Source organism: Hemiscyllium ocellatum, chromosome 25 (genome assembly GCF_020745735.1).
Source record: "Hemiscyllium ocellatum isolate sHemOce1 chromosome 25, sHemOce1.pat.X.cur, whole genome shotgun sequence".
Taxonomy (NCBI): Eukaryota; Metazoa; Chordata; class Chondrichthyes; order Orectolobiformes; family Hemiscylliidae; genus Hemiscyllium; species Hemiscyllium ocellatum.
The window spans coordinates 52,549,706-52,570,698 of NC_083425.1; the positions used below are offsets into that span (position 1 = coordinate 52,549,706).

The 20,993-nt window shown below is 47.0% G+C and overlaps 1 protein-coding gene across 1 annotated transcript in view; it reads right to left on the reverse strand.

The window, feature by feature from the left end:
* The window catches only part of tmem94 (transmembrane protein 94), a 135,310-nt gene extending 124,028 nt beyond the window's left edge, over positions 1-11,282 (reverse strand). The window contains exon 1 of the mRNA XM_060844332.1: positions 11,157-11,282. Within this exon, the coding sequence (XP_060700315.1) occupies positions 11,157-11,177 (21 nt within the window). The 5' untranslated portion in view covers positions 11,178-11,282. The remainder of the gene's footprint in view (positions 1-11,156) is intronic.
* Between the last annotated feature and the right edge of the window lie 9,711 nt (positions 11,283-20,993).

Genomic DNA, 20,993 nt, shown 5'->3' on the forward strand with positions numbered 1-20,993 from the left:
AACTATTTTAAGATTGGGATCATAAGACAGAAAGTATTACATGCAAGGCCAAGAAACCTTTACCACTTTGGCTGTTGCAGTCAATTGCAAAAATGAGAGAATTCTGAAGATGGAAAATGAAAACATTAACAGGCTCAAAATTTTGCATTCAATACTCCCAGTTGTTGGTAGTTTGCAGAGACATTTCATGAGCCACAAATTTTACAACTGACAGACTGACAATGGCAAACCACAATCAGGAGGTTGGCCAACTCATACTAGAGCTTCTCTTGTAATGCAGCTTGGAGTTATAAAACTTTCTTTTCCTCCCCATTCCAAACTGCACTGCCATTGACTCTGCACTCCAAAGATTGCAGCAGTCTGAGAAACAGTTCACCACTACCTTCTCCAGGGCAACTGGGGAAGGGAAATAAAAGCTGGCCTAACTAGTGGTGCCCACATCCCATGAATGAATTTTTTAAAAAAGTGGTGCTGGCTGCTGCAGCACTGCAATTTTCTTACAAAAAAGAATATTGCAAAGATCAAGCTTCCACAAAAAACACTCCCTGGCTCCTGTTTTCAGAAGATTCATCCCACATTTAGGGCTCTTATAATTACATGTTTTTAATATTCAATCCCTCTAATAACCTGTTGGGCAGGCAGTGAGGTTTGATGTCTGTTTCACTTGTTATTTACTGCTATTTAGTTAAAGTTTCAAGCAAAAACAAGTTACACCCAATTGGTCTCGGCAGGCCTTAAACTCCAAGCTACTCTAAACAAACATATGCGCTATATCATTCCAATGTCTTCACTTTCTAAGAGCTAAATATAAAAGCTGTTATCACAGTCCATCATCTCCATTTGCTGCAACATGATACTTGTGCCCAAAGTCGCTGCTTTTCCACACAAATTACTGCAAGGTGATGTCCTTTATTTCCTTCCTGCATCAGCTGAGAGGAGCTTCCAATTTCTGGATCCAATGTCACCACATCTTTCAATTCGGATGCCCGTACTGTCAAAACTATTACTGAAGCTCTGGAGGAATCCCTAAATTGAGTACTGAACCAAAAAGCACTAAGCTGTTTTCCATAACAAATATCAATTAAGCGTTTGCTCAAAGTGCTTCTGCTCTCCTCCCAGATTCCTGGTACTTCAGTATAGAATCACAGAATCCCTGCAGTGTGGAAATAGGCCATTTCACCAACAACTCCACACTGACTCTCTGCAGAGTCAGACCCATTCCCCCTACCCTATATTTACCGTGACTGATGCACTAACCTACACATCCCTGAACACTATGGACAGTAATGGAGATGATGGAAACGGACTCCCTTTGCCCTACAACTCTCGGTTTTTCTTTCCGTTGTGCCTTTTATTTTACAGTCTATAACACGACCAACAGTACAACAAAAAATATACACACAAATATGCTCTAGTGACATGATAGCATGCCTTAAAATCTTCACTATTACCACTAACTGTATTATCTTTCCATAACAGTAAATGCATCTCACTATGCCACACCTGGGTATAGGCACAAACCTACCTTAAGATGTTGCATGCTTACCAGCTGCAGCCCATTGCAACGTTAACTTCCCAAATAATTAACTATAATTGACCGAAGGATCTATGCAGACTTCACAATTTGAGTTTAGATCTTAAAGGCAAATAACATTTCAGTCTTGGTGAAACAGCAGACATCAGAAGTTGTATGAGCTTAATTATAAGAGACCCATTCATAACTTAAATCAAAAGTCAGCAAGCATATGGCAGCAATCTAATGATGACTTGCCATCTGCGTAAACTTCACATGCAGAATATGTTTTGAATGCTGAAGTTTCTTAGTGCCTGAATCTACTTCCGCTATTTATTGTATAAAAGCTTTCAGGGATATATTGCCTTTACTTTGTGACATTACTTTCGTTGATTCAATGATTGTTGAATCAAGGGGAATTTCACAGCTCAACTATTTTAAGTGGTAACATCAATAGATGAGTAAATCAGAGGCTCAGGTTAATGCCCTGCAGACACTGGCTCTATCCTGTCACAGCAGCTCATGGGATATTCTATCAATAAAATCTGCAACTGAAAGCTAGTCTCAGTATGAGTTAGGTGACTATGGCTATGACTTACCATTTGTTGTGATATCCCATTCAGCTTCCTTTTGAGGACACAACTTTGTAACTCATCACCTAGCTCACCTCTACTCAATGTAGGATTCCTAGCTGCTGACCTATTCTTGCAGCCACAATAGGTATATGACTAGTCTAGTTTCTGATTAATGGTCAAGGATGTTGATTGTGAGGGATTCAGCGATGTTAATACCATTGAATGTTAAGGGGTGTTGATTAGATTCTCATTTGTTGGCAGTACTCAATGTGGCACATGTGGTATGAATGTTACTTACTACTGATCAATCCAAGCCTGGATATTGGTCAGGTCTTGCTGCATTTGGACATGACTGCATTAGTAACTGAGGAGCTGCAAGTGCTGAACATTATGAAATCATCAACAGCCACCTCCACTTCTGAATTTGTGATGGATGAAAGCTCATTAATGAAGTAGCTAAAGATGCCTGGGCTCAGACATTTTCCGAACAAACTGGAAACTCTTGTGGAGCCAGGAAGCCTGGATTCAAACTCCACCTGTGTAATGACATCTCAAAAAGGTTGATGAGGAAGATGTCTATCCTGAGGAACTGGGGGCTCTTATGGCACAGTGACAGTGTCCCAGCTCTGAGCCAGGATGTCTGGGTTGAAGTCCCACCTGTTCCAAAGGTGTATCTTAACATGTCTGAATAGGTTGATCCAAAAATATTTATCCGGAGGAACTCCACCGTTGAACCATGAACCCCATCATTCGCTCTGGTGTCTTGACCAATATTCAGTCTCCCGAAGATCGCAAGAAAAAAAAAATCTGGTCAATGTGATTGCTATTTCTGGGATCTTGCTAAATGAAAATTAGCTGCTGTGCTTTTCGGTCTGCTTGTCGTGGTTTGTTCCAATTAAACAAGACGGAATTCCAGAAAACGCAACCAGACAGAACCAACTCCCCACGATTCTACGGACTACCAAAAATCCATAAACCAGGAGCCCCCCTCAGACCCATAGTCGCACTACCCAGAACACCAACTTACAGACTGGCCAAAGAACTACACGCAAGACTGAAATACCTAGTAGAAGAGTCACAGCACTCCATCCACTCCACCTAGGAGTTCCTAAAAATCATCAAAAACACCAAAATAGAGGAAGACGAAACAATGATCTCATTCGACGTAACAGCACTGTTCACCTCCACCAACATCGAGCTGGCAAAGGGAGCACCACACTTTTAGAAGAGATTATCAAACACACCTCAACCACCATCATTCACATTACCAATGAAAACATCATGAAGTTAGTGGACCTGTGCCTCACCACCCACTTCACCTTCAACAACATAGAGTACAAACAAACCAACGGCACACCCATGGGATCTCCACTATCAGGATTCATAGCAGAAGTGGTAATGCAAAAACTAGAACAAACAGCCCTACCAACCATTAAACCAAAAATCTGGGTCTGCTACGTAGATGTCATCACAAAACGAAACAAGATAGAAGAGACATTTATCATCAACACCACTCTCACAGGCATAAAGTTCACCAAGGAGGAAGAAACCGACAACAAACTCGCATTCCTGAACGTCATAGTTGAAAAAAGGACAACGGAGAACTACAAACCTCTGTATACAGAAAACCGAAAAACACTGACCAAATACTTAACTGCACCAGCAACCATCCCAATACACACAAATGAAGCTGTATCAGAACACTATTCCAATGAGCCACCACACACTGCAGCACAGACGAACTTCGGAAAACAGAGGAGAACCACCTATACAACATATTCAAGAAGAACGGATACTCAAAAAATATAGTGCGCAGAATCCTCAGGAACAAACCAACCACAGCCAGAAACCCTAACCACCTTACCATACATTAAAGAAGTCTCAGAAATAACAGCCAGACTACTAAGACCCCTCGGAATCCTAGTAGCACACAAACCCACCAACACTCTCAAACAAAAACTAACAAACTTAAAAGACCCAGTACATCCCATGGACAAAACCAACGTCGTCTCAACCTGAGCCACAAACATTCACAAACCCTGCTGTGCTTTCTACATCACAAAATTGAATTGAATTGAATTGATTGTCACATGTACCGAGGCACAGTGAAAAGCTTTGTCTTGCAAGATCAATACAGGCAGATCACAGAGTTAAGTAGCATCAATAGTAAATAATAGGTAAACAGCAGCAAAAACAAAAACACAGGCATAGGCAAATGTTTAAGAGTTTGCGAGTCCATTCAATATTCTAACAGGAGGGTAGAAGCTGTTTTGAAACCGGCTGGTGTGTGTGTTCAGGCTTCTGTACCTTCTCCCTGATGGTAGAGGTTGTAGAAAAACATTGCCAGGGTGGGATGGATCGTTAAGAATGCTGGCGGCCTTTCCTCGACAGTGGGACTGGTAGATGGATTCAATAGATGGGAGGTTGGCCTTTGTGATTATCCGGGCCGAGTTCACCACTCTCTGTAACCATCTCCAATTTTGAATGGTACAGCTGCCATACCAGGTAGTGATACACCCAGACAGAATGCTCTCAATGGCACACCTATAAAAGTTGGCAAGGGTATTCACCATCATGTCAAATTTCCTCAGCTGCCTGAGGAGAGGATACGTTGTTGGGCCTTTGTAACCAGTACACCCACATGACGAGTCTAAGAAAGCTTATTGTGGATGATCACTCCCAGGAGCTTGGTACTCTCCACTCATCCCACCTTTGTGCTGTTAATGTGTAGGGAGGGGGGGGGCATGAGTTCCTTGGTTTTGCCGGCATTGAGAGCTAGGTTGTTTTCAGTGACCATTTTACAGGTCTCCCAACTCGCCTCTAAAGTCTGTTTCATCGCCATTTGAGATTCGACTGACTATGGTGGTGTCATCAACATAACTTATAAATGGCATTACTCTGGTATTTGGTGATGCAGTCCTGGGTGTAGAGCGAGCACGGTAGGGGACTGAGTGCGCATCCCTGGGGTCCCAAGTGTTGAGTGTGAGAGACGATGAAATATTGTCCCCAATCTTCACTGGTTGTGGTCTGTGGGTCAAAAAATCGAGGATCTAGTTGCAGACTTATTCCGAGATCACTAAGTTTAGTAATCAGTCTCGAGAGGATAATAGTGTTGTACTCAATGAGTAAGATTCTTACGTAGCTATTCTTGGTGGTTAAGATGTTCTGCGGAGGAGTGAAGGGCAAGTGATATGGCATCTGACATGGATCTGTTGGTCCGATAGACAAATTGGAGTGGGTCAAGAGTAGTAGGGAGGCTGGAGTTGATTAATGCCATGACCAGCCTTTCAAAGCACTTCATGACCACTGAAGTTAGGGCCACTGGGCGGTAGTCATTGAGACATGCTGCATGAGCCTTCTTAGGCACATGGATGATGTTGGCCTCTTAAAACAGGCAGGGACAGTGGCCTCCTGCAGGGAGAGGTTGAAGATGTCAGAGAAGACCTCCGCCAGTTGATCTGTGCTTACTCTGAGTGCATGGCCTGGTACTCCGTCTGGTCCCATTGCTTTCCTTGGATTCACACAAAGGAAAACTGATCTGACCTGTGATGCAGTGACTGTTGGGATAGACTCATCAGGACTTGTCGGAATAAGTGTTACCTTTCCGCCGAAATTCTTCTCAAGGCAAGCATAGAAGGCGTTGAGACAATCTGGGAGGGATGTGTTATCATCTGCTATCTTGCAATGTCTCTTTTTAGAACCTGTGATGTCATTCAGTCCTTGCCATAGTTGCCAGGTGTCTGTCTGGGTCTCTAGTTTGGATCAGTATTGGTCCTTGGTTGTCCTGTATGCCTAACGAGCCCCAGGCTTGGGGCCTGCTGGAAAATGAAGGGACCAGAAAGACCTGCCACAGGAAGGAGAACCGACAAGAAGAGCTCCAGACCCCATAAGACACCTGTTTGACATGAAATTGATCAGAACATACCTGGAGAGCAGCCCAAACACTTGTGCAAAAAACGTGGCTGGACCTGGAGCAGCAAATCAGCAGCAACTGAAACCAGGAACGTCTCCACTGGGTCCTAAGCAAACTCCCTCCGGTAAAGAAAACCACCAACTGTGTGGCCTACTACACTGGGTCCTCAGAAGACCATCTGCAAAAATACACTAAACTACACCAAACTTACTACATTTCAAATGTATTCCATTTGCTGTTAAAATATTTTAGGAAGTCTGTGAAAATACTTTATAAACACAAATTCTCTTCTTCATTTCCATGCTGTTTTGGTTCTCCTCTCCCTCAGGCAGAGTATTATCAACTTAGCTTCTTCTTTAGGTGCAACCTCCCACTCCTCTTTCAATTAATTGCGCACATTCATTTCTCTCATACGGTTTACTTGCCAGAAGTTCATTCCTTTCTCCTCAAAGCGGAATATAAAAGACAGCAAAACATAACTTGATCATAGAATTCCTACAGTCTTTCACTCGTTGAATCCACACCGATGCTCCAAAGAGCATCCCACGCAGACCCCATCCTAACCCATGGATGGGGTCTGCATCTCCCATGGCTAATTCGCCCAGGCTGCACCTCCCTGGACACTGTGGACAATTTAGCATGGCCAGTCCACCTAACCTACATATCTTTGGACTGTGGAAGGAAACCAGAGCAACATGGGGAGAATGGCAACAATATGTGTGGAGTTTATACAGAGTGTGGAATCGAATTCAGGTCCCTGGTGCAGTGAGGCAGCTGTGCTAACCACTGAGCTACCGCGCTACACTCCAGAGAAGCAAATGATATTTTCATGAACTTCATTTGGACACAAATATTCAACTCTGGTGTACTTTTCATCACAAAGTGCCAGGGACAATCCATTTGGAGAGAACATTGGGTCAGTGTTACTCCACATTCCTTCAACTCTCAGCAGCTCATCACAAAGACAAGGTTTTGATGGAAATACTGCAGATTACTACAGTTGTCTCACAACTTAATGCGGCAGAAACCATGAGTTTTAATACTTAAAATTGTTTAGTTCCACCAAGACAAGAACATTACTGCAAGTAAAACATAAATTATGTTGGCGTTTTTCAATTATGGGTACATTAAACCTATAAAGCTGAACTGATGTTTGAGATCATTCAAAGGTTAATTTCCATGTGGGATTGTGATCAGGTGCTGGTTTTGTTTGTAGAGAGGTTAAACATCATGCCAATAGCATTTTGTTTGAGACCAGTTTTACTTCTGTACAACAAACAGCTGTAATGTCCCTTTTTTTTGCTGCAGTGACCAAAACAGAGCACAGCATTTTAAATGTGGCTATACCGATGATTGAAAGAGTGGTAGATTCACTCACTTTTCAACTTAACGGTGATCTTTCTTTAACAACACCAAATATTGTTGAGATAGCTTCAATTTGTCAGTTCGGATTCATTTTCATCGAGATCCTGGGAGAATTCTCACAGTTTTTTTTTTAAAAGACAAGTTGAGAGGGGATCTTTTGCATCCAGTTCCGTGAATACCCCTGAGATGGAATCTAACTTGCTGCTGGGTAACAAGGCTCCCAGCATCATGGAACCACCATCCATTTGGATTGATTTGGGGTGGAATCAGGTACAGGTGTATTGCATGAGTGGGGGAAAGTAAGGTAAATTCCCTATGGGGCTTTCTTGTACCGCAGTGGTAATGTACCTGTCCCTGGACCACAGAAGTCTGGGTCCAAATTCCACCAGCTCCAGAGGTGTGCAATAACTGGTTGAGCAGAAAAAGATAGGTTAAAATTTTAAATAAAAGGAGATCCCGGAGATCTTTTGAATGCAGATTTACTTATAGTGCTGACACTTATTTCTTATCATTCCTATCTGGTGTGCAAAAGACTAACTGTACGGCATGAGGTAGCAACTGCATACACAGAAACATCCACAGAAAAACAGAAGGGCACAAATTTATAATTCCTCATTAAGTAGAGGATCTCAGATCAATGTCTGAGCCAAAAAGCTTTTCCTTTCATCCAATCAGCTCGCTAAGCTTGAAGGTTTGTTTTCAGAAGTTTCATCACCACACCAGATAACATCATCAGTGAGAGTCTTGGGTGAAGCCCTGGTAGTATGTGCCGACCATCTATTTATAGCTCTTGGTTTCTTAAGTTAGGTGGTGTAATTTCCGATTCTTTTTCCAAGGGGAGATAGATAGGATCGAAATCAATGTATTTATTGATGGAATTCTGGTTTGAATGCTGTAAGAATTCTCATACGTGCGTGTCTTTGTTTTGCCTGTCCTAAGATGTGTGTGGGGTCCCAGTCAAAGCGTTGTCTTTCTTTGTCTGTATGTATGGAAACTAGTGATTGCGGGTCGTGTCTTTTCATTGCCGGTTGGTGTTCATGTATCCTGGTTGCAAGTTTCTACAACGCAACCATAAACTATACTCACATTACCTTACATCAGACATATCAGAAATGACTTCCAGACTACTCAGACCCTTTGGCATCACGGTAGCCCACAAACCTACCAACACACTTAAACAGTGACTAAAGAACCGAAAGAATCCATTAGATATTACCAGCAAAACTAATGTCATTTACAAGATACCATGCAAGAACTGTTAAAAAAAAAACACATTAGACAAACTTGTTACCAGGATACATGAACACTAACCGGCCACCAAAAGACACGACCCACTATCACCAGTTTCTATACATATAGACAAAGAAGGACACTGCTTTGACTGGGACAACACACACATCCCAGGACAGGCAAAACAAAGATCGGATGAGAATTCTTAGAGGCATGGCATCCTAATCAGATCTCCGTCAATAAACACATCAATTTAGGTCCTATCTACCTCCCCTTGAAAATAAGAACCAGAAATGACATCACCCACCTTCAGAAACCAAGAGCTATAAATAGAGAGGTGGAACATACCATCAGGGCTTCACCAGAGACTCTCACTGATGATGTTACCTAGCATGGTGATGAAACACCTGAAAACAAACCTTCAAGCTCAAAGAGCTAACTTACATACTTATCAACCTGAGTTACAAATCTTAAAAATCGCTTATGAATTCAGTCTCAAATGGTGACATGGGATCTTTTAAATGCTTTCACGTATGGCAGGTGGGCCAAAAAATTGTTTCTCTGAAATACACACTTTTACGTTTAATCCACCCTGTGCCCTGCTGGACCTCCATGGGGTCATGTGTTTGCATACCATCTCTCTCAAAAATGAAATTTATCCTTAACCCCAACCAGAATGAGTTGTGCAAATGCACCACTATTTGTCACACCTACAAAGGAAACCATACAGAATGGTAGTTTAACAGCACAGAAAGAGACCATTCAATCCAATGGCTTTACGCCAATGAAAATACTCCACAAAAGCCTTTTGATTCCTCTTTCACCTCACCCCATTATAGCACATATTTCAGCTTCTTTCTCCCTCATCTAACTTAGAGCTTCCCATGTTGCTGCCTCACGACTGGTGTTTTTTTAAGAGCAAAATGCCTGGGAAGAAGTACAAATGTAGTTTCCCATGAGCGCATTTAGCCAGTCTGTGACACTAAGCATCAAAGTTCAAGCTTCTCACAACCACTGTCCAAATTTAATAAAGTCAACCTTGTTGCAACCCTGGAGAATCTGTTAGCATGCACAGCTAAGCATTTGGCAAATAATTGCTGCATGATTTGAACATCAGTCTTTTTTATTAGCCTACTTCCCTATATCAACTAAAGAAGGACAAGTGATCAATGCATTGTGCAACATAACCACTGAGCACAACTTGGCTATGATCACTCTGATGTCAAACTAAAATATTGCAGTGAATGCAACAAAATACAAGAAGCAGACAGATCACGACAACTGTGTACACAAAACAGTCTCAGAAGAACAGAAGGAAATGGGGCAGGTTTGGGGATGTGGGAAACAGCAAAAGTGATCAAGGCAGAATTCGACTAAAGCAGGTATTTACGATTCCGCGTTATTCTACCACATGGCATGCAGAACATCTTTTGCACACCAACATGAATTACAAGAAATATCAGTGTCAAGGCTACAAGTAAACCTGCATTAAAAACACCCCAGGGATCCCATCTTGCTGAACTCCACTCATGCAATACACCTCGTCATGATTCTACTCCAGTTCAATCAATATGGACATTGGTTCCGTGGTGCTGGGAGCCTGGTTCCCCAATCACAAGTTAGAATCCATCTCAGGGGCATTCAGACATCTTTAAAGCTGAAATTCCCCTGAACACATCTTGCGCCAGAGAACAGCAGTTTCATTCCACAAGTATATAGAGATACTTGCTGACTCAAAGTATGAGGAACATACATCCAACGCAACCCCTTTGTTGAAGTGTAATGAACCAATTCTGTCCAAGATATTTTCTAATTCTCCAATCTTACTTTAGCCTCGTATCTCTCCAAAGCCTGTTCTCCCTTCTCAGAAATTGCACCACCTATTCCAATATTCCCCTTACCCAAGTTCTGCCTCGAACACTTTTGTTGTTCCCCTCATCCCCAGACCCTGCCTTTCCCTTCACCTTGAGGCTCCCCCTCGCAGGCCTCCCCCGACCCCCATTCCCCCTCGCAGGCCTCCCCCGACCCCCATTCCCCCCCGCAGGCCCCCCCGACCCCCATTCCCCCTCACAGGCCCCCCTCGACCCCCATTCCCCCTCACAGGCCCCCCCCCGACCCCCATTCCCCCTCACAGGCCCCCCTCGACCCCCATTCCCCCTCACAGGCGCCCCCCTCGACCCCCATTCCCCCTCACAGGCCCCCCCTCGACCCCCATTCCCCCTCGCAGGCCCCCCCTCGACCCCCATTCCCCCTCGCAGGCCCCCCCTCGACCCCCATTCCCCCTCGCAGGCCCCCCCTCGACCCCCATTCCCCCTCGCAGGCCCCCCCTCGACCCCCATTCCCCCTCGCAGGCCCCCCCGACCCCCATTCCCCCCCCGACCCCACTCTCACTCGCAGGCCCCCCGACCCAATCCTCCCTCACAAAGCTCCCCCTCCCCCCGTCCCCGTCCCCGTCCCCGTCCCCGTCCCCGTCCCCGTCCCCGTCCCCGAGGCCTGGCCGCACTGTACGGTACAAAGCGACGACGGCGACAACAACAACCCGTACAGCCTGCGAGCTTACTTGTCTTTTGGGGTCCTGCATCCTCAGCGGAGGTCTCGGTGCAGGGAGAGCCGGGCCGGACAATCCCCGGGGCCCAGGCCGTGTGTGTGCCGGGGGATAACAGCGGCCGCTCAGCCAGGAGCGGGGACACACCGCGCACGCGCACTGCCCGCCGGCCGGCGCCGCCTCACTGCGCGTGTGCAGAGCCACTGCCCGCCGGCCGGCGCCGCCTCACTGCGCGTGTGTAGAGCCACTGCCCACGGTCTCCGCTCTTCATGCTGCGCCTGCGTATAACCGGGGCACACCGACTGCACTGCAGTACGCATGCGCGGTATCTGTGCCCCTTTGTAATGGGCAAATGGTACTAGAATGGACCCAGACAATGGGAAACCTGTACCAGTGTTTACCACAGCAAACAGTAAAGGTCAAAGCACTGAATGTTTTCAAGAAGGAGTTAGATATAATTCTTAAGGTGAAAAGAATCAAACAATATGGGGGACAAAGAGGGAACAGGGTCCTGAGTTGGAAGGTTAGAATACTAGCTACCTGATGAAGGAGCAGCACTCTCAAAGCTTGTACTTCCAAATAAACCCATTGGACTATAACCTGGTGTTGTGTGATTTTTACAATATCCTAGAATAGGATAGCCTTTCATGTCATGTGCCTCTCAGGGTACCTATGTACACATCCTGTAAGAAAAAAAATGAGCAAGTGTGCTGGAAAAGCATAGCAGTTCAGACAGCATCCTAGGAGCAGCATAGTCAACAGTTGGGGCATAATCCCTTCATCAGGAATGTGGGGATGGAAGGCGGCTGAGACATAAATAAGAGGGTGAGGCTGGGGGAAAGGTAGCTGGGAAGGCAATAGGTGGATGCAGATGGGGGAGGTTGATGATGATGGGTTGGAGGGGAGGGTGGAGCAAATAGGTGCGAAGGAAGATGGACAGGTAGGACAGGTCAAGAGAGGAATGCCGAGTTGGAGCATTCAATGAAGTGGTGGGCGGGGAGATTAATGTTAACGTTGATGCCATGTGGTTGAAGAGTTCCAAGGCAGAAGATGAGGCATTCTTCCTCCTGTTGAAAATGTGTTGCTGGGTGATGAAGGGCTTTTGCCCGAAACGTCGAATTCCCTGTTCCTTGGATGCTGCCTGACCTGCTGTGCTTTAACCAGCAACACATTTTCAACTCTGATCTCCAGCATCTGCAGACCTCACTTTTTACTCGAAGATTCTTCCTCCTGTTGTCAGGTGGCTTGAATTTGGCGGTATAGGAGGCTCAGGACTTACATGTCCCTTCGGGAGTGGAAAGGGGAGTTGAAGTGGTCGGCCACAGGGCGGTGGAGTTGTTTGGTGCGTGTCCCAGCGATGTTCCCTGAAACGCTCCATGAGATGGCGTCCTGTCTCCCCGATGTAGAGGAGACCACATCGAGAGCAACAGACGCAGTAGATGAGGTGGGTCAATGTGCAGGACAATCTCTGCCAGATGGGAAAAGATCCCTTGGGGCTTTGGATGGAGGTGAGGAGGGATGTATGGGCATAGGTTTTATACTTCTTGTGGCGGCAAGGGAAAGTGCCGGGTGTAGAGGGAGGGGTTTGGGTGACCTCCTTATCTCCAACCGCCACCGGTCATAAACCACCTCAATGTCTCTATCTTTCTCACCCACTCCAATCTTTCACCCTTGCAACGTGCAGCCCTCTGCTCCAACCCCAACTCACCATTAACTAAGTGGACTGGGGTGGAGGGGTGGGGAGGGAGGCGCAGTGGTAGTTTGGCGCACCAACTTCTGCATCGCTAAAGCCAGGTGCCAACTCATGGACACTTTGTCCTACTGCACCCTCAATCATGATCTCACCTCCCATTGCCAATGCATATCTCCCAGACCATCCACAACCTCATCACCTCAGGGATCCTCCATCCACAGTCTCCAACCTCATAGCTCAAGAACCCCGCACCACCTGATTCTGCCTCTTATCCAAAATCCACAAACCTGACTGCCCTGGTCAACCTATTGTTTCCGCCTGCTCCTGCCCCACCGAAGTTATCTTCTCATATCTTGACAGAGTCCTGGGTCTCCCCACATACATTCAGGACACCACCCACAACCTCCATGACTTTCGTTTCCCCGGCCCCCAACACCTGGACATCCGGCCACTATACATGTCCATCCGCCTCCAAGCAAAGGCCTGCAAGCCGTCCATTTCTTCCTCTCCTATCGACTGAACCAGTAGTCTACACTGACACTCTCATCTGATTGGCTGAACTAGTCCTCACCCTCAACAATTTCCCCTCAAATCCTCCCACTTCCTTCAGACCAATAGGGTAGCCATAAGCACCCACAGGAGCACCAGCTATGCCTGTCTCTGCATAGGATCTGTGGAATAGTCCATCTTGCATAGTTACATCGGCACCATCCCCCACCTTTTCCTCCGCTACATTGATGGCTGTATCAGGGCCACCTAATGCTCCCACGGGAGGTTTAATAGTTCATCAACTTCACTGACACCTTCCACTCTGACCTGAAGTTCATCTGGACCATCTTAGACACTTCCCTCCCCTTCCTGGACCTCTCCGTCTCCATCTCCAGCGACTGACTCAATATGAATCTATTTCAAATCCACCGACTCCCACAGCTACCTGAAATACACCTCGTCCCACTCCCCCATCCAGTAAAAATTCAATCCCTTACTCTCAATTCCTCCACCTCTGCTGTATCTGCACCCAGGAGGAGCAGTTCCACTCCAGGACATCCCATGTGGCCTCCTGTTTCAAGGACTGCAATTTACCCTCCCACGTGATCAACAATGCCCTCCAGTGCACATCCTCCACTTCCCACACCTCCCTCCTTAAACCCTACTCCTCCAACTGCAACAAGGACACAACACCCTGGTCCTCACGTTCCACCTCAATAATCTTTGAATACAGTGCATTATTCTCCGCTATTTCTGCCACCTACAGTCAGGCCCCACTTCCAGAGATACGTTTCCCTCCCCATCTCTATCTGCATTCCGCAGCGACCAACCCATCCATGATTCCCTTGTTTGGTCCCTGCCTCCCACCAATCCACCATCCACATCCAGCACCTTCCCTGGCCACACCAACCCCCTCACCTCTGACCAGGCTCCACAGGATCCTTTCACAACCAGTAGAGATTTTCTACTCATCTACTATGTCCAGGGCCTCCTCGACCGCCAAATTCAAGCCACTCAACAACTGAAGGAAGAATGCCAATTCTCCCCTCCCCCCACCTTATCCCAGATCCAACTCTCCAACTTGGCACTGCTTTCTTAAACTGTCCTACCTATCCATCTTCCGTCCCACGTATCAACTTCACACTCTGCTCTGACCTATTATCATTACACCACTCCCCCCCCCCCACCACCTACATCTACCTATCATCTTCCCAGCTACCTTCTCCCAAGCCCTACCCATCCCCTTTGTATCTCTCAGGCCCTTGCCTCCAAACCCCACATTCCCAATGAAGAGCTTATGCCCGAAATGTCGGCTTTCCTTTTCCTTGGATGCTGCCTGACCTGCAGTGCTTTTCGTACGCGGATACTTGTTACAGAATTGCAATAATTTTTTAAAATTCAGCATGGCAATACAGAATTTAAAAGTCCAGAATGACAATAAAAAGCGTCTATAAAGTAGTCAGGTTATAGTCCTTTTCCATTGAGTCCACGTCTGCCGAGCTTCAGAACATGAAGCCATGCTACCTCCACGCACTCGCCCCTGTCCAGGGCTCGCTCTGATTCTCGCATCAGGATTTGGCCTGTGACTCACTCTGCCCCCCACTCTGGGTAGGCTAGGCTTGGGTAGGGTAGGGTGGGGGCGGGTTGGGCAGGGTTGAGTAGGATGCAGCAATGTAGGGTAGTGTGGGATAGGGTAGAGTGTGGCAGGGTAGGGTAGAGTAGGGTAGGGTGTGGTAGGGTACGGTGCGATGGGGTAGGATAGGGTAGTGTGGCAGGGTAGGGTAGAGTAAGGTAGGGTGTGGTAGGGTATGGTGCAATAGGGTAGGATAGGGTAGGGTGTGGCAAGGAGAAATTGAGGACTGCAGATGCTGGAGATCAGAGCTGAAAATGTGTTGCTGGAAAAGCGCAGCAGGTCAGGTAGCATCCAAGGAACAGGAGATTCGACGTTTTGGGCATAAGCCCTGAAGAAGGGCTGATGCCCGAAATGTCGAATCTCCTGCTCCTTGGATGCTACCTGACCTGCTGCGCTTTTCCAGCAACACATTTTCAGCTCTGATCTCCAGCATCTGCAGTCCTCACTTTCTCCTACACTAAATCTAAGCCTTTCAAAGACGGCACTGGCACAAGGAATGCCAGTGTTTTAGTGTACATTGCCTCATGGTGATTTATTCTGGGATGGTAAGATGGAATTGGACCTGAGGGACATAATAGGCGTGAGGAAGTAGTTATTGAGCCAGTAACGTCTCGGGAAATATCTCACTAAACCAGGCACTGAAAAATCCTCCAATGAATTCAACACAACTCACAGTTGGCGAAAGTGAGGACTGCAGATGCTGGAGATCAGAGTCAAGATTAGAGTGGTGCTGGAAAAGCATAGCAGGTCAGGCAGCATCTGAGGACCAGGAAAATAAATGTGTTGGGCAAAAGTCCTTCATCAGGAATGAGACAGGGAGCCCCTGGGGTGGAGAAAAAATGGGAGGGGGTGGGGCTGGAGAGAAGGTAGCAAAGAGTACAATAGGTGGATGGAGGTGGGGAGGAAGGTGGTAGGTCAGAGAGGAGGATGGAGCGGATAGGTGGGAAGGAAGATAGGCAGGTAGGACAGGTCATGAGGACAGTGATGAGCTGAAAGGTTGAAACTAGGGTAAAGTGGAGGAAGGGGAAATGAGGAAACTGTTGAAGTCCACATTGATGCCCTGGGGTTGAAGTGTTCCGAGGTGGAAGGTGAGGCGTTCTTCCTCCAGGCATTTGGTGGTGAGGGAGCAGCGGTGAAGGAGGCCCAGGACCTGCATATCCTCGGCAGAGTGGGAGGAGGAGTTGAAATGTTTGGTCACGGGACAATGGGGTTGGTTGGTGCGGGTGTCCCAGAGATGTTCCCTAAAGCGCTCTGCGAGCAGGCGTCCATTCTCTCCAATGTAAAGGAGACCGCACGGGAGCAACGGATACAATAAATGATAGTGGTGGATGTGCAGTTGAAATTTTGATGGGTGTGGAAGACTGCTTTTGGTCCTTGGACGGAGGTGAGGGAGGAGGTGTTGGCGCAGATTTTACAGTTTCTGCGGTGGCAGGGGAAGGTGCCAGGACAGGAGGATGGGTTGTTGGGGGGTGTGGACCTGACCAGGTAGTCACGGAGTGAACAGTCTTTGCGGAAAGCCGATAGGGATGGGAAGAGAAATATATCCCTGGTGGGGGAGTCCGTTTGGGGGTGGTGGAAATGTCGGCAGATGATGCGGTTTATGGGGAGTTTGGTGGGGTGGAAGGTGAGGACCAGGGGGCTCTGTCTTTGTGATGGTTGGAGGGGTGGGGTTTGAGGGCGGAGGTGCGGGATGTGGATGAGATGCGTTGGAAGGCATTTTCAAGCATGTGGGAAGGGAAATTGTGGTCTCTAAAGAAGGAGGCCATCTGGTGTGTTCTGTGGTGGAACTGGTCCTCCTGGGAGCAGATCCGGTGAAGGCGGAGGAATTGGGAATACGGGATAGTATTTTTGCAGGAGGTAGGGTGGGAAGAGCTGTGGAGTCGGTGGGTTTGTAAAAAACGTCCGTGTTAAGTCGGTCGTCATTGATGGAGATGGAGAGGTCCAGGAAGGGGAGGGAGATGGTCCATATAAATTTAAGGTCAGGGTGTAATGTGGTGGCGAAATTGATGAACTGCTCAACCTCCTCGCGGGAGCACGAGGTGGCGCCGATGCAGTCATCAATGTAGCGGAGGAAGAGGTGGGGAGTGGTGCCGGTGTAACTATGGAAGGTGAACTGTTCCACGTAGCCAACAAAGAGACAGGCATAGCTGGGACCCATATGGGTGCCCATGGCTATCCCTTTGGTCTGGAGGAAATGGGAGGATTGAAGGAGAAATTTTTGAGAGTAAGGAAGAGTTCAGCCAAACAACTGAGAGTGTCTGTGGAAGGGTACTGTTGGGGAGGTCGAGAGAGGAAGAAATGGAGGGCTTGGAGGCCCTGGTCATGGTGGATGGAGGTGTAAAGGGATTGGCTATCCATGGTGAAGATGAGGCATTGGGGGCTGGGGAAACTGAAGTCTTGGACGAGGTGGAGGGCATGGGTGGTGTCTTGAATGTATGTGGAGAGTTCCTGGACTAGTGGGGGATAGGACAGTATCGAGGTAGGTGGAGATGAGTTCGGTGGGGCAGGAGCAGGCTGAGAGAATGGGTCGGCCAGGGTGGTCAGGCTTGTGGATCTTGGGAAGGAGGTACAATCGGGCAGTGCGGGGTTCCCGGACTATGAGGATGGAAGCTGTGGGTGGGAGGTCTCCTGAGGTGATGAGGTTCTGTATGGTCTGAGAGATGATGGTTTGGTGACGGGGGGTGGGGTCATGGTTGAGGGGGCGGTAAGAGGAGGTGTCTTTGAGTTGGCATCTGGCTTCAGCGGTGTAGAGGTCAATGCGCCAAACTACCACTGCACCCCTTTATCTGCTGGTTTGATGGTGAGGTCCAGATTGGAGCAGAGGGATTGGAGGGCTGCACTTTGTGAGGGTGAGAGGTTGGAGTGGGGGAGGGGGTAGACAGGTTGAGGCGGTTAATGTCTCAGCAGCAGTTGGAAATGAAGAGGTCAAGGGCGAGTAATAGGCCAGCGCAGGGTGTCCAGGTGGATGGAGTGTGTTGGAGGTGAGGGGGAGATGGTGAAAACTCGGCAGGGCTGGGAGCTAGGATCTGGAGTAGGTATGGGGCTGGGAGTAGGGGGCGGAGCTTGTAACTAGAGTGGGCAAGGTGGGGGGAATGGGGGTGGAGCCATGAGTAGGTGTGATGGTCCCCTCAGGGTTCTGAATGGCGGGGATGGTGACAGTGGGATCTGCGGGGGAAGGGGGCGTGTCGGCAGTATGCAGGTGAGTGGCGTTGGTGGGGGCGGAGGTGGTGATGACGACGGCAGTTTGGGCGGGGGGTGGAAGTCGTGGAACACGTGACGTGAGGGACGGGCTCTAACTCACACTTAGCCAGACCGAGCCTTATGTTTCAGTGAATGACCACCATATTAAATTCTTTTTAAAAAATGTGATCAGTCAAATTTCATTCAGAGGACTAACTGATTCACTTGGACTATCAGCTGGGATCGTAACAGTTGTCCTTAAGTTTTTTGACATGACTTGACCTCCAAGGCCACTAGATACCCTAATGTGCAATTTTCTCCAACCTAACATCCCTGTAAAGCTCTTCTGTTTGGCTATTAGAGTCATAGAGATGAACAGCACGGAAACAGGCACTTGTCTAACCCATCCATGCGACCAGATTTCCTAAATGAATCTTGTCCAATTTCCCAGCATTTAGCTCACATCCCTCTCAACCCTTCCTGTTCATGTGCCCATCCAGATGCCTTTTAAGTGTTATACTTGTACCAGCTTCCACCATTTCCTCTGGCAGCTTATTCCATAACAGTCAGCTGTGCAGATTCACTGCTGGGCCAGTGAATTTCTTTATTTGATTTACTTTCCATGTGGTCATTACTTTGGTCAGTCTTCCTCCTTTTTGTTGTTTTGATCTATTCCCAATCAATGTAACAGCTTGTAAAACAGAAGTTACTGCTCCGAGAGTTCAAGGAAATCATCTCCAACACTGAAAATACCTCAAAAAAGGAGCAGCTCTTACAGCCACAATTTTTTTCCTATCCTTCATCTTGGATTACTCAGACTTCTTTCTTTCCAGAGAGAGGGCGGCACGGTGGCACAGTGGTTAGCACTGCTGCCTCACAGCGCCAGGGACCTGGGTTCAATTCCCGCTTCAGGCGACTGACTGTGTGGAGTTTGCACGTTCTCCCGTGTCTGCGTGGGTTTCCTCCGGGTGCTCCGGTTTCCTCCCACAGCCCAAAGATGGGCGGGTCAGGTGAATTGGCCATGCTAAATTGCCCGTAGTGTTAGGTAAGGGGTATATGTAGGGGCATGGGTGGGTTGCGCTTCGGCTGGTCGGTGTGGACTTGTTGGGCCGAAGGGCCTGTTTCCACACTGTAAGTAATCTAATCATTGCATTTCCAAGGTAGCGCAAAGTAGAGTGTCATCTGTGACAAGGAGCTATAACAAAACCTAAAGCTCAGTTTGTGCAGCAACATAATGGCAAGGCATGAAGCGATGAGCTTTGATAAACCATTCTCTTGTCCTTGACATTTTTCTTGACCTTGAATTTCTAATGTTCTTGCCAAACATCTTGGTTTAAATCAGCTGTCTGGTTGTCACTCATCTCTGTGTCATTTACTCTGGCAAGAAACTTTATTTACAGAAGAACAGTTATTTGTGGGAGTAGGAGTGATCTACCCAAAGGGAAATCATCAGCTCATTTCTTCACACTGTGCTAAGCTACTCTGTTATCCCCAGTTTCTTCCAAAAACATCCCATTTCTACTAGAGGAAAAGGATATATGAGATTTTCCTATTGACTTCCTCATGTGTGTTTAATTGACACACAAGTACTCTTCCTAAAGGATCCTCCGCTGTAAACAACCATTATTCCTCATGACTGTCAGCCTTCCACCATCACCCCTGAAAAATCCCTGGTTACACTGCTTGCCAAGGTTTGGACCATTGAACCTTGGATCTACCCCGAACTTGCAGAGGTCGGTGCCTGTATGGAATGAGCTGCCAGAGGAAGTGGTGGAGGCTGGTACAATTGCAACATTTAAAAGGCACCTGGATGTGTATATGTATAGGAAGGGTTTGGAGGGATGTTGGCCAAGTGCTGGTAAATGGGGGAAGTAGATTAGGTTAGGATATCTGGTTGGCATGAACGAGTTGGACTGAACGGTCTGTTTCCGTGCTGCACAGCTTTATGACTCTATGACTTGTGGCAAGCTTATAGGATTGGAACATTTTCCTTGTATTAAGTGTCTTTGCTAAGGAACATAACTGAGCTGAAACTTTAGGTCCTATTGCCAGATTTTGTATTTCTGCCAAATGGCATGATGAACACGCATCCAGTAACCTGAAACTGTGCAGATGGCTTATCACCAGCATTGTTTCATATAGACATCACATTGTGGGTAATGCTGCTGGCATCACATTTGAAAGTTGGGCAGGTTTTTACCTCTACACTTGGTAACTGTGCCCATCAGGTGGCATGGGCAAAACTGCAAGAAAACTACACCAAAATTACACCAGTGAAGCTTAGCAGACGCTTGTGCGACAACTGTGTACAAGTTAGGGTCAGTAAAGTGAGCCGAAATAGGAGAAACAAAAGCAGAATGGAAGAAAAAGATTGTCAAGGATATTCACAAATATAACCTTAAGCTCTATGTTATGAGCTTGAGTGTAAAAGAACAACGACCTGATGAACACACTCTGAATTCTCCATTATATTCTGAAGCTTTACAGGGCTCGATGTGTAGTTCAAATCCCTTCATTGGACAGACTTAAGGCAGCAATCTTAGACATTTGTTCCTTGTTGTTTGAAGAAGATGAGGCAACAAGAGAGACATCATACCTCAGATAATCCTCCATTACATGATTTCCAATTCCTTATGTCATATAATACATTGTTTGTGAGGACATCCCATACCCTGAGAGACTAGATTCACATTGAACCTTTACTGTCAGCAGCTACGCACACACACAGGCTCTCAAAGGAATGAATTTATTTCAATGGTACTGGTTAGGGGATAGATTTTCCAGGATGGTGGGGCAAAGTTGCAGCACTGAAGTATTCCCTTAATCATTTTATGCTCAACTCTCTGCCCTGGGACTT